Genomic DNA, 14,055 nt, shown 5'->3' on the forward strand with positions numbered 1-14,055 from the left:
ACAGACACACACAAACACTGGCCGAACCACTCAGAGGTTTAAAGGCTGAAGGAGCATTTCTGATGTAGCTAGGGAAAAAAAATCACCTTTTCACCATAAAATATAGTAATTAATATGTTTTTAGGATAATTTTGTCCTAGCCACTTATTTGACTATAAAAGAAAATAACTAAGGCCCAATACCAGTCAGCCCTTACCGCTCCGTTTTGCCTGTTCACGTCTATGGGTAGGGTGTCCCAGTTCTTGTTGGGATCATGGGGTATTATCTCAGTTCAATGTCTTTTATGGTCCTTTTCTTTATATCAATTACAGCTAAATAAGTGGCTAGTATGCCAATGTCTTGGCAGCTAACTCACTTGCTAGCTAACATTACATTGTTATTGCTGATCTCTGTATGAGAGTTTCTCACTTTGACATATGTCCATGTCTCATTCCACCCGTTTGATGGTATATGATTCCCAAAATTTAACTTAAGTTTGGCAGTGAAGTTGTTGCACTTGTTACCGCTCCTCTAATGACAGTGCAGACTGGCAGGGTAGGGTTGCTAACATTAGCCTACAGAGCATCGCTAGCGATAAAATCGCGAGCATCCTGACAACTGCAAAAGGCTGCCTGTAGCCAATGCAAGAGAAATCACCACTGCAGAAGGCGGCATATTTGCAATGTCCGGCACCATTCATGCATCTGTTTATGCATGTTCCAGCGTATCGATGACGTATCAGGGTCTTGAATGGTTGTCCTATATCATCGGGGAAGATTTCAACCACTGCCCCTTTTAACTCTGTTCCCAGGGGCAAGGTTGCACTTGAAATCGAGGGGTGAGGATAAAAATCTGAAATGGGATTGGGTCCTTTAATTGTGATTTCAGTCAGACTTTGAGCAATTTGTTTGGATACACTTTTCTCAACAAACAAATTTTGTTGGCCTCTCCCAGCCAAAGGTGAATCTGAACTCTCCCTTTTCCTCAGTTGTGCTTCTCTCCTGAATCTTTTACCATAGAAACAGAGAAATAGAGCGAGTTCAAGACTGAGAGAGGAGGGCTGAGAGAGAAAAAGAAGTGAGAGCAAGAAGCAGACAGAGAGATACAGAGAGATGAGAAAGAGAGAGGGAGAAGGTGGGAAGGAGAGATTTCTGCCAGTTTTTTTTCTCTTTCCTCCCCAAAACCAGCAGCTCATTTTGGGCAGTGATTCAGCAAAATTGATTTCAGGAAGAGAGTGCTAGGGAGAGAGAGAGAGAGGGAGAGAGAAAGAGAGGGAGAGCAACGTGTGGAGACTTTAGAAACTCCAGCCCAAAGTTGTATCAAATGATGTTATGCTGCACTTTGCGAAACTGCTCACATACACAGTGCTGCTCAGCAGGGAAACGGGACTGCTCCTCTCCCAGACATTGTCACAGTTTATCAGTTATTTAGTCGGGCCGACAGACAGAGCTGTACAGTAAATACTGTAAAATCCATCTTATGCTTTGATGGGAACATTATGCACTCGTTTCCAATCGGCTGCCTCTGGTCCCCTCTACAAAATGTTTAGTCTAGTTGTTATCAGAGTGAAGTCTCCACCCTCACTGCCTATGTAATGATGCAGCTCCACTGTATTGTGGGTAAAACTCCGACCTCTTTCAAGTCAAGCCACACCACTTGCATTTAATCAATGTAGCCTGGATGTGATGGTGATTTATAGCAAAGAGAAGTGGCATCTAAAGCCAGAGATTCCCCTGAATCTGTGGCATCTGCAGAGCACATTTCTGATTGGCTCATGCTTTATCCCTACTAATGTTTCTTTCCTGTTTTTGTGAACTCTGTGACGTAATCCAGATTATTTTGCTGATAAAATGTGTGTGAGAGAGAAGGGGAGTGACGAGAATGGCATGCACCATCGACGTGCGCTCTCAATGATGTATTTTCGACACATCCATGCACATAAACCTGTTTGGTAAACATGCACATGCCAGTGTGGTGAACATATGTTCATGTATGTGTCATTTCTGTCGATATAAACATGTTGGAAATTATACATCCTTCCTGAGTATGTTTCTATGGTGACTAGGGTTAGATATGGGGTCTCTCGTAGGCTGCCACAGCCTTAGAAAAGTGGTGCATCTGTGGTGTGATACTGTACGCAGCATTCTGCAATCTGGGGGGATTTGGTATTCTGCTCTTAGCTCAGACTAGCAGGATCCTCCTCTGCACTGTGTGGAAATATTGTTTCACTAGGCTAGTGGTAGGAAATGAATGAGTAAGTTACATAAAATTGTGATTTAAAACCACAATGAGTGAGTAAATGAATGAATAAATGAGTGTGTGGATGAGTGAGTACTGAAGGTGGACTGTAACTAATAAAGGGGTTGTGAAAGACACTACTTTGTGTGAATCTCAAAATCCCTATGTCGTCATCCTCTCCTCCCTCCTCCCTCTGTCTTCAGGGAGCGCATGCAGCAGTCAGCCATGTACGACCTGTGTCTGGGCATGAGGCAGGTGAGCCAGGAGTTTTTACGACTGCAGCTAACCTACGACGAGTTCCTCTCCATGAAGGTCCTTCTGCTTCTCAGCACAGGTAGGCAGTGAAGCTACAGGCCCTGCAAGAACACTTATTTATTCATTATATCCCCACCTGCTCACACTGCTTTTTTTTTCTCCCCACAAGCACAAATTACTAACTGCATAACAAAATGGCATTTGGAATTAAATTATTTAAAAAATATTATGCAGTCCTCATCAATCCCAAGCATAATTAATTGAAATTTCAGGCTATCCATAACTCAGACAGACCAACGAACAATAACATTAATTCTATAATTTAAAAGAAGTCCAGACACCACTGATAGAGAGCGCCGTTCAGAACCACTTAATATCACCATTGTGCCTGGTAACAGTGAACTGCAGTCCCATTTAAAGCGGACCATATAGACATCTGTTTTTTTTTAGTAACTTCCCAGCGTGAGGTGAATGCTCCTTTCTTCAGATGCATTCAAAGTCATCCAACAGTGTTCATGTGGGATGATTCAGTATGTTTTTGATTGTAGAGATCATAACTGCCAGGTCGTTTTAAATCTACTTCAACGCACCAACTCCATGTGAGAACACGTTTCCCATGAATGGACAGTCTGCTGCTGTGATACACATCATTTTAGTGGGGCTTAAACATGTGCATTGGCCACTTTGGCTGCACCTCGACTCAACCATTATGGGGTGCAGATGCAAGAAGGATTCATCAGAATCAACGGTGCAGATGTTTTAACTCCACTGATAATCTTTGGTTAATTGAGAACTAGTTTGATTCACTAAATGTAGGCTGTGGGTATAAGCTTGATATTTTAGACGAGACGTGTAGAGCTGCAGCGCTAACGCAACACTGATTTCGAGCCCTGCTACAAGACCAGGTTGTAGTGAATAAATATGAGGCCAAGCAAGGCAATAATCCACTTAATAATTGATTATAGATGTGTGATTTACTTTAAATGTAAAAAGCTGTAGCCTTTACCCTAACACTTACCTGAACTGCCTCTTATTGGCCTAACACTTCATAGCTGGCTAAACGCTAACGTTTCCTCAGGGCTTCCACTTGGAGTGGAGGGGGCTGATCATAGACTGACTTGTGGGTATAGTAGGCGGGTCATGTGGCTGGTGGGCAGGTCACTTAGCTGCTCCACCCGCAGATATACCTACTTGTTTCAGCCAGCATTCTCCTCCCCTTCCACTATCTGCATGCTACCATTTTGCAAGGACGCCATCGTTGCATCCTGAGCTTAGCACCCCTTAAGACGATTGCAATTGGGTCAGGGCAATACAAACAACCCAGAGCCTTTTTGCCCCCTATACCAGGATAATAATAGGTGCTTCCAGACCTTTCTCTACCTCTGACACAGCGCTGTGGAAATAGGTCTGGCTACACAGGAGTTTCCGTCAACAAGAGAGGTCCTGGAGTGTTTGTCTGCCTCTACACCACATACAGGCAAAGGTGCAATGCTTTTTATGGCCTGAGCCACCCAACATCTCCCACATTCCTCAAACCAAAAGACTGCCTGTCACAGAGGCAATGCATTGATAAGATGTTGTGTGTTTTGTTCCATCCACCGCACACCTTTCAGACTGTTTTGGCAGTGTTTGTACCCGCCTTCCTTGCACCCACGATCGTGTCTTTTTAAAGTCTGTTAGATTATCATTCACGGTAATCCGTTAACATGCATAACAAGCATGGAAATAGAATTGATGTTGCATGCACCTGTTTGTGTAGCAGCACAGAGTGTATGCAAATGGAAGAAGAGAGCAAAGCTTTCGTCTTTGCGTTCCCCCAAGCAAAGGCTACTCTGTTTTATATTATTTTATTTACTTTAATTGCCCATGGTTGAGCAGACGTCTATGTCTATCACTCACTGAAGGAGGTCCCGCCGTGTTGCCACTGCGCCCACAGGCACTGCAGCCTCACTGAGGGGACGTGTTGGACCAAGTTACTCAGTTGGAAACTGAAAGCACTGGTTTTTCCACCACCTCAACACCCTGTGAGCTGTTGCTGTCAGTTCAATAGTAACAATTAAAGATTCCGTGGTGGCAGCTGTGTCATAACTCCACCGTCCACACCCACTCACAGCTATTTAAAAAGATCACCGCAAACCTTAAAACAACACTGGGACTCACAAGACCTGCTGCAGTCATATATTTATGCATAAGTCTAAGCGTGTGTTTTTTTTGTGTCAATAGATGTTCGATATTGACAGAGAGAGAGAGGTGAGGATGGCGGGGGGTAGAGAGAGAGTCATGGCGATCTATTTGAAGAGTGTGCATGCTGGCCAGACTTCAAACTCTTTGAACTCCAGCACCAGTGCCAATCAGTGGAAATATTCATTGGCAGAGTATTTATTTTTCAGTTACTGAGGCCTCTGAAAGTGATGCGTGAATGCTGGACTCAGATGGGCGAAAAACACAACCATGGTTAACTTAATTTCATCCTAGCATCTCGAGTTCTTCCATTTTGTGTTTACATTTTGGCCAATTAACTATCACACCATTATCCAAAATGAGCTATAATGCATTTAACCATAGAAGAAACTGAAAGTTGTGTATCATTAATATTACAAGCTATCAGAAGGTCAGAACTGCTCAGACGATGTAATAGGTATTTTTACTGGCTTTGAGCTAATCATGTATGATTGATGACACAATTTTAATAAGATTTATTTTAAAGTCTTGACAGAAAAAACTGCATATCTCACGGTTATCAAATGGCATGTGAAGGCCTTAAAGTTTTTGTAAATTGGCTGTAATCCTGATCCATTTTTGTAAAACAAAAAAAATATCAGACTTCAAATGTAGTCTTGCAGTTTCTAAGCCAAAATATGAAAAGGTCTCCAGACTTGCAAAACTGCAGTCCAACTATTTTCAGTTTCTAAACCCAGCCATAACTAATAAAAGGTATTTTTCTGGTGAGTTGTGATTATTAAAAACTGCAACAATTAAATGAATACTTCACCCACAATATGATCAATTTGTTAATTGATAAGTGATGTCGTGTTAGGTTGAATTCATCAGGAAAGCTGTTTTCTGTGTACTTCCCAAACACATGCTTTTCCACTGAAACCTTACTATTTAAAACTGAACTGAAAGTAAAACTCATCTGTCCTCTCTTCAAAGCCAGACAACAAAGACGTTTTTTAGTGAAAAAGCATGTGTTTGGGAAGCACTGAGCATACCACTGGATAAATGAGACTTGGATTATTCTGCACGAGTTGTGTGAGAATTTATAAACGGATGTTTTGATATAATTATGTTGTTGGACAAGGTCATTCAATTGACAAATGGATATTAACAGTTTTCTGTGGAGGCATGTGAGAAAAAGTTTTCTTTACAAATTTAAGCTAATACGGCATGACTGACAGATATACAAATGGGCATTTTGTGAGTAACATATTCCTTTTAAATACAAATTTAGAAAAGAAAAAACAAGATTCTGTCAGTAGATTATTAAACATACAATATATCCCTGATCAATTGTATAAGGTTTGGCTTCATAGTACAGTGACATATGGAAGAGGCGGAGTGAATGCATTTCCCTGACATAAACTCAGTGTTGTTGAGTCATCTGTAAGCAGGGGAGCTCCAGCCGGACTTCTGCTATTGGATGTTTGGAGGGATGAGGAAGAGAGATAGAATACAGAGAGGATGAGAAACCAAAGGGGAAAAGGGAGATTTAAAGAGTGAAATCAGACAAATGTTGACAGTGAGAGCTTGTGTTGGTGAGAAAGAGACAGGTGCATAGCTATAGGGAGAAAGAAAGAGAATACAAAGGGGGGATGGGGGGCGGTTGGCAGAGCCGGTCCTTCTGTTGCTGTGGCCTCCCTCTCCTCTCCTCCCTGGTCCTCTGGAGGTTTTCCAGAGAGCCCTGCTGTACTTAATAAAGGCCAGTCAAGCACCAGGCAATGCTCCAAGACCTGCTATTTTTCTTTACTTCCTTCAAACCCAGGGCTGGAATTTTGAAGGAGAGGGTGCGGATGAAAAAAGCCGGGATACAGAACTGAAACAGGGAATTTAAGGTGCTTCAATTTGCTGTGGTTATTGGATTTGGTGGAAATAAAGCAGTAAAATATGAGAGATGGGGAAAGAAAATTTCATATTTCTAATGTGCAGCAGATAAATTCCTGTACCTGTGAGCAAGCGTACTGTATGGAGCTTCGACAAACATTTCAGCAAAAGCACTTGTGAATAATATTTTTTTTTTTAAAAGCAGTCCGTCTCTGGATTTTCTGAGGCACTGTAGCAAGCGCTCTTCGTTACAGTCATTCAGAGGTAATGCTAGGGCCTCGTGGAAGGAGTAGCAGCAGAAATGTTTACAGAGGAGTTGTCAGAACTTGTCAGCTGAGCAAGTACTACGGAGTCAGTGAGTGTGTGTGTGCCTTTGGGCTGGTTTGAAAAATGTTGTGTTACATAGAGAGAGGGAACGAGTGAGCGAGTGAAAGAGAGGGAAAGAGGGATAAAGAGAAAAGAGAGAAGGGCTGTTATTCCTCTCTGACCTTGGCTAAGGTTTCATTGAGCCTGCGGTGTCTCATGACCCTGTTTGGATTTGGTACAGGAGCAGTGGCCTGCTCGAGCCAGTTACACTCCTCACCTCTGCACAGACATAGATAGTATTGATAGATTATCTTGTTCATTTTGGTCTCTCAACAAACTGCCTCCTTCCAGGTGGGACAAATGTACAATGTGTTAACCGAGGTGATGGGTGCGTTTCGTGTGACACATTTTCTAATTACGCAAAAAGACTGATCATAATCATTTTCACTCTAACCAGTCATTAATCTACTTGTGTGATGTTAAGATATAAATTTCCTGTTAGACAACACCCTGAAGCTTCAGTGAGTTGTTACTGCAGAGCTAGTTATTGAATTCCCTAATGAATAGTAACAGGTATTAAATCTTAACCAAGAGACACCCTGTCAGTTAGGTATGTACCAGCAACCCAGAGCAGGAGGCTGCATGTCCTTGAACGACACATGTGCCAATAGCATCTCCTAGCTGCATGAGTTTGCCTCTTTGTGCAGCGTGCATCAGACAAAAGAGCTTTCCTGGGCTTTTGGTGCATATGATAATGCAGCTGCATGAAATATGGCCTAGCTGCGGAGGCTCTATACCTGCAGCGAAAATCCATTTGACACCAATTACGGTGGTATAAATGCCCTATTTTGGGGACAGTCACGGTAACGCCCCTAAATGCCAGGTCAGTTTCTAATCAGGGCGTATGAGGGTCAGTGGGAGGAAAACAAAAGGTCCAAATGCGGCCCTGGGTTTTAGCACATTCTCATCATGTCAGCCAAATAAAGCAGAGAAATCACAGCCTCTGCACTAATCTGTTTTCATATCTGCCCTCCTTAGCCTCATGTACGTCATGCTCAAAGGTGATCGCACATCAAAGTACAATGAGGAGAATCACATAGAAAGAGACAGAAAGAGAGGACGTGATGAAGCCAGACAAATGCTCTCAGATTTATTGACCTTCAATGATCTGTTCTCAAAAAGATGCAATAATAACTGACAAGAAACAGGCTTTTGCTTATGGCTACTCATTCTACAGAACTCAAAACAGACCCTGTCAGTCGCTGCTTTATGCTAGTGCCGCTACAACTGGCGACTTAAACATACTGGAGAAAGCACATAATTTAGTTTTTAAAGGGAGGTCGTTTAACCCATTAGGGCTCAGAATTTCATATCCTGCTGTAAAAGATATTTTCGTGAGGTTTCAAAAACGCTATAAAAGTTTACGAGACGTTGATACCATTGTCTCTTCTCGACATGTTTAGCCATGCTGCGAACGAACAGGAGGTCTGGTTACTGTGCCTGTGGCAACTGAATGAGGTACCATGTTCTGTTACACGCATGTGTAGAGCTCAGTCCTAAATGCTCCACCTTAGAGATGCAATGATTAGCTGATTAATGAAGAAGTCAATCAACAGAAAATGAATCTGCTACTCTTTTGGTAATCAATTATTTGTTCAAGAGTTTTGATTGCTTTATATTATGCAATTGTTATATGAATATCTTTGGGCGTTGGTCAGATAAAACATTTTAAGAAAAGAAAACAAAAGATAAGATAAGAGAGAAATCACTGTGCAGCAGTTACAATAGAAAGTTGGAAGAGTACAATATACCAGGACTAAAATATCATAGCAGAAAAAGCAGATTTGCAGATACAAAATACAGTACATAGCAAATATAAAAACTATGTAGAATTATTATCGAGAAAATAATCAACATTAATTGATAATGAAAATAGTGGAATGAAAGTTGCAGCCCTGTTCCTTAAAATAATAGTAATAACTTTTGTAATTATTGACAGAGGTACAGGAGACAATTAGGGCCACATGTAAAATGTATTAAGGCCTGAGTTTAAAGTCAGAATTCTGACTCTCAAACCTAAATACATTTTCCCATGTGGTCCTAATCCTCTTTCACACACAGGAGTGGGAGTGGGGGATGCGGATGAAATCTTCCGTCATCGTATATGTAATGTTATGTCAAGTTTCTAGAAAGTTAATTGAGAATCTCTTTATTGGTAAATAACCAGAAATAAATGTCTGTTTTTAGCAAATCCAGCAAATTAATTTAAAGAAAATCCTATTGCCATAAAGCTCATTGATTTGCAGTGTTGCCTCAGATGACCTAACACACCCACAGCTATTAAAGACGTAGCTGTCTTGGTATGAACGGTATTGCAAAAACTCTGATAGTTGAAGAAGTCACATGGTGTACTGTATATCGTAATATCTCAGTCTCGGTTGAAGGACAACTCAAGGCGTTTCCTCAGACTGATTTGAGGTGTGCTCTTTGAGAGGTGAGATGTTTCTTAATCTGGTAGCCAGCAGCTGAATATCATTTAGGAGCGTTGGCAGACTTCCATATCTGTGACTTTGTTCTCCTTCGCGCATGGGGAGGGAGAAAGTGCAAGAGAAAAAGATATTGTAGACATTTTGATGCATCCTCATGGCGCAGTTACTCTATCTCATTCCTCACATCTGTCCGACTCTCTCCCATTACACTTCCCTTTTTATTTTAAGTGCATCGATGCCACCATCCAAATCATTATGATGTGAATGAGGGTTGCAGTAATTTAACAGCTCTGGTCATTGAACAAACTGCCTGATGAATGAGGTTTGGCTGACAAAATGATTAAGCTCCTTAACAAACACAAGCACCGTTGTTCCCTTTTTCGCTGTCACTGTGGCTGAGATAACTTTTAATCAATTCCTTCCAGTATATCAGTGGTCTTTCATGAATCAGTAGCTACACATGAAAACTAATTACCTCTTGAAATGGTGAAAGTGGTTGTAATGAGTCGGCTTAAATAGGCTTAGATTGTCAACACAGGAAAAATGTCCAAAAAAAGGCAACTGTGTGGGAGTCAGAGCGTAATTCACAGAGCACCTCTAATTACCCTTTACACAGTTACACATTTCTACATTAAAGGAACATACCGGTGGTTGTGCATGGCTCGGCCCATTAACTGCAGATGGGGTTTAATTTGCATTTTCTAAAGCGTACTATACATTTTCGTTCCTACATTGCAGTCAGCTATTTCGCTCATTTCTGTATGGTGTTAAAATCAGTTCAGAGCGACCTGAAACTTGAGAGACAGTGAGCATTTAGTAACTTTATTTTTTGTCAAAGTCACTCTATATAATAAAGGTTTAAATTATTTTTTTTTTAATGATTAATGCACTTTTTTCATATTCAAAGAAACATTGAAAACTGAAAATTACTTTTTAGAATTTATTTTAAATTAATGATTTTATAAATTAGGTAGTCTAAACACAAACACACAGGTAGACAAGCAAATTAAAGCCATGAACTATTTTTCAAGAGAAATCTGAGACCAAAAATTCAATTCAAAACAGAGTCAGAGAGTTATAAAAAAATAATAGTTCCTGTTTATGAGTGCATTAAATGCTTTATACAGTATATTTAATTCTGAATTGTAATACTGATGTATATGAGATGGGAATGTCTTTTTTTGTGTGTTTTTGCTAATCCAATGAGTTACATACCAGGCAACTCAAGGTACCTCATCAACGCAAATTAATACAAAATTCCAATATTGCCAAGAATACTTCCTGCTTGTTAACGTTGCTCACAGTGTCCTCAGTATAAACAGTTAAATCTCTGATGGTTGACATCATCTCACAGTGGTCACACCGCCCAACTCTACAGCCAACTAAATGCTCACTGTGATGGATTGCAGTCTTCCACATTAATCAGTAAAAATTTGGGAAATGTTCAAATGAATAAATAAAAAAAATAACAACACTGATTCAATGAGGAGACCAGTAATCATTAAATATAGTTTGGAAATGTAGCAGTAATGTGAGGTATGCAAAACATGCAAAGCTGCCAGTATAGTCCAATAGCACATAAAGACTTTTGTAATTTAAGTCATATTCTCACTAATTATGTCAAATGACCAACAGGTTTTAGTCATTTCTAATAAATATGCCTGGTATCCACACAAGTCTCGTATTAGTTGTTCTTTGCAGTATTGGGTCGTAACATCATTAAATCCAGTCGATGACAGGAGGATTTGTTTTGTTTCCCAGTTCCCAAAGAGGGTCTGAAGAACCAGGCGGCGTTTGAGGAGATGAGGGTTAATTACATTAAGGAGCTCCGGCGTTCAGTGGGAAAAGCAACCAACAACTCTGGCCAAACCTGGCAGCGCTTCTTCCAGCTCACCAAGCTACTGGACGCCATGCATGATGTAAGTACCCTTGCCCTGTCTGTCTGCCCATGCCAATGGCCTACAGTACAGCACAGGCTTCCCTTGGCAGCCTCTCGGTATGCCATGCCTTCGCACACACAGAGCGAGGTGTCCAGTGGCACATTGGGCCTTGGATATCTCTGGACATGTTTTGAGAAAAATGGCAGCATAGTGGATTAGGATAATGCATTTACGGTTCAATGGCGCTGTGGCATGGAATAAGGATTATTGCATCCCAATCTCTCCCTGAGGGGGAGGTTATTTTGGAAGAGGCGGTGACCAGCCTGTATTGGTGAATGGAACAGAAGGGGATCAATGCCAGCTCGCAGTATATTGGAGCACAGTACACAGTTGTCACTGCAGCAAATGTGCTATATCACTGCTCTTTCTTTTATGAACGGGTCAAGCTGTATGTGGCATAATGACAGTGCAGGCGCATCCCCAAGAAGTGAGAGTCAGCAAGCGAGAGGTCACAGAGATAAATGGCCAGAATTCAGTGACCCAAATGACTGAGTGAATGGGGTTAGTGCTGAACGGATGACCCTTCTTTACAGGAGGGTTGTCTAGAAAAAAATCAGTGGTGCCCCCAAGTGGTGAGCTGAAAAGACTTGTAAAGGGGTCAGTGCCTCATCAGGATGTAAACACACCCATGAGAATATACAGCAGTTTGCTTATATTCTCACATATAGTGTACACATGATTTATATTTTCCTATTAAATAATAAAAATCCTTTTTACCAGCCATTAAAGACGCACTATAAAGCTACACCTATTCCATGTTTCTCATCATATTATGTGTCTGTGTTGTCCAGCTGGTGGGGAACCTGTTGGACTTCTGTTTCTACACCTTTCGCGAGTCCCAGGCCCTGAAGGTGGAGTTCCCCGAAATGTTGGTGGAGATCATCAGTGACCAGATACCAAAGGTGGAGTCAGGCCTCACTCACACAATCTACTTCCACAAGAAGTGACTCACTTAACAGTCCGGACAGAAGCGGCATTAGGTAACTGAAAGAGAGGAGGAAGACGAAGAAGTTCAAGAAGAGAAAAACGTGCGAGAGAAGGCCAGACCAGTTGGCCCGCACCCGGTCGCCCAGTATGCCAGCGTCCTCGTCTAGGATGGGAAAGATAAGTGACGTGGTGACGGGAGTTAAAAAAAAAAGAGGAGAACTGATTTGACACTGCGATCACCACAAGCGGGTCAGAGCTGTGAATAGTTCGTGGAGAAAAGTGCGACACGCCGAGGAAGGACTTTAGAGAAACGTGACAAAGCATCCCGAAGTAACTCCCCCTCCCCGCCCCAAAGACGATAACAGTATTTTCTATGGAGATAAAGCCATACATTTCTTAGATGCGCTAGATACATTCACTGCGCACACACACATACACATACACAGACACACACACACACACACACACGTAGAGGGAAATTGATACACATGCCGTCCACATGCCTTCACACAAACGCACAGATGCACTCCACATGCACTAAAATCAGATTCCCTTACAAATCTAGAAAGAGTTTTTGCAAATATTAAATGTGGCTTATGCAGTCTTTCACAAATAATAGCACTACGGAAAAAAAAATGCCAATACTTAGATTTCGCTTTGCAGTGTAGCAGCATACTGCAAGACTACAGGGCAAAGGACATAATGAGGAGGCAGGAATCTTTAGACTGTAAGGTGAAAGGTCTATTTGAATATAATCTAAGGGCTATACAAGCATCATCATAAGCTGAATAATTACTTTAAATCTAACAAGTCCAAGTTTGAATCTCAATCGGTGTCATAACAGCCATCATTAACATTCATATACTGATTTTTTTAAATTAAAATATGTAGTAAAACAATCAAAACTAATATGCAAAAGTCCAAAGCTAAAGCTGTTTTGAAATAATAAAAAAAAAAGAACGTCTCTCTTGTGTAACGAAAAGCTTGCACGTGAAGCTCCCATTTCATAAAGTCACTATTTTAGGCATTGTGGTGTAGAATTAAGACAATACTGATGAGCGATTTTACCTTTGTGCGAAAATGGTCAGGAGTGCTGCAGGATGGAAAAACATCATGCACTTACGGAAACGATTTCGGTAGAGTCCGCTGGTAATGGATTTGACTGAGGTGCATCCATAGTAATTGTGTTTTGTGTTATCTCCAGAGCAGCTGTCCAAATGTCTGTTTTTACTCACAATGAAGCAAAACCAGCCCTTTGTGAACCAACACTTATCTACTCTTCCCAGAAATAATAAAAAGCATTTTATAAAAGTGTGTTGCAAAGGTTTAGTTTTTTGACAAGCCAGTCATTTTACATTAAGGTGCTTCATTTCTACAAAGCCAGGCAAAAGCATAACATGTACAGTAACGCGTAGACCGTCCATACAATACACTATGTGGACATGCAGTTTAAACACACATACTCTGTAAAGTTGATATAATCCAAAATGCAGTGCTTACAGCAAACGGCTAATGTATCAAAAACCAGGCAAATGTGTACAGGTATTAACAACTTCTTAAACACATTCTATTCAGCGGTTGTACAGAAGATGTTTTGAGGTACATGTCGACGAATGCTTGATGAAGAACTGTTGGTATGATCACCTTTTCCTAATTTAGTTTGTTTCCTTACTAGTATCTTTGGGCAAAGTACTACTATTTTAGGTATGGCAGGCCCAGTCATCTGGACCATTAACTTGTCTCACACCCCACTGGTTTCTGGGTGGTTGTGGAACACTACTATGATGCTACTGAAAAGCGATAGAGCCGCTGGGAAAGAAAAACAGTGGGGGCGTGTGATTATTTGTTTCTTTTTTTTTTTTAATGTGCCCTGTGAGTGT

General features: G+C 41.1%; 1 protein-coding gene across 1 annotated transcript in view; it reads left to right on the top strand.

Moving 5' to 3' along the window:
* Nucleotides 1-12,275, top strand: part of nr3c2 (nuclear receptor subfamily 3, group C, member 2) — an 89,484-nt gene extending 77,209 nt beyond the window's left edge. Inside the window, exons 7-9 of the mRNA XM_033624305.2 lie at nucleotides 2,421-2,551; nucleotides 11,070-11,227; nucleotides 12,040-12,275. Of these exons, the coding sequence (XP_033480196.1) occupies nucleotides 2,421-2,551; nucleotides 11,070-11,227; nucleotides 12,040-12,195 (445 nt within the window). The 3' untranslated portion in view covers nucleotides 12,196-12,275. The remainder of the gene's footprint in view (nucleotides 1-2,420; nucleotides 2,552-11,069; nucleotides 11,228-12,039) is intronic.
* Nucleotides 12,276-14,055: the final 1,780 nt, after the last annotated feature.

The sequence above is a fragment of the Epinephelus lanceolatus genome, chromosome 3 (genome assembly GCF_041903045.1).
Source record: "Epinephelus lanceolatus isolate andai-2023 chromosome 3, ASM4190304v1, whole genome shotgun sequence".
NCBI lineage: Eukaryota > Metazoa > Chordata > Actinopteri > Perciformes > Serranidae > Epinephelus > Epinephelus lanceolatus.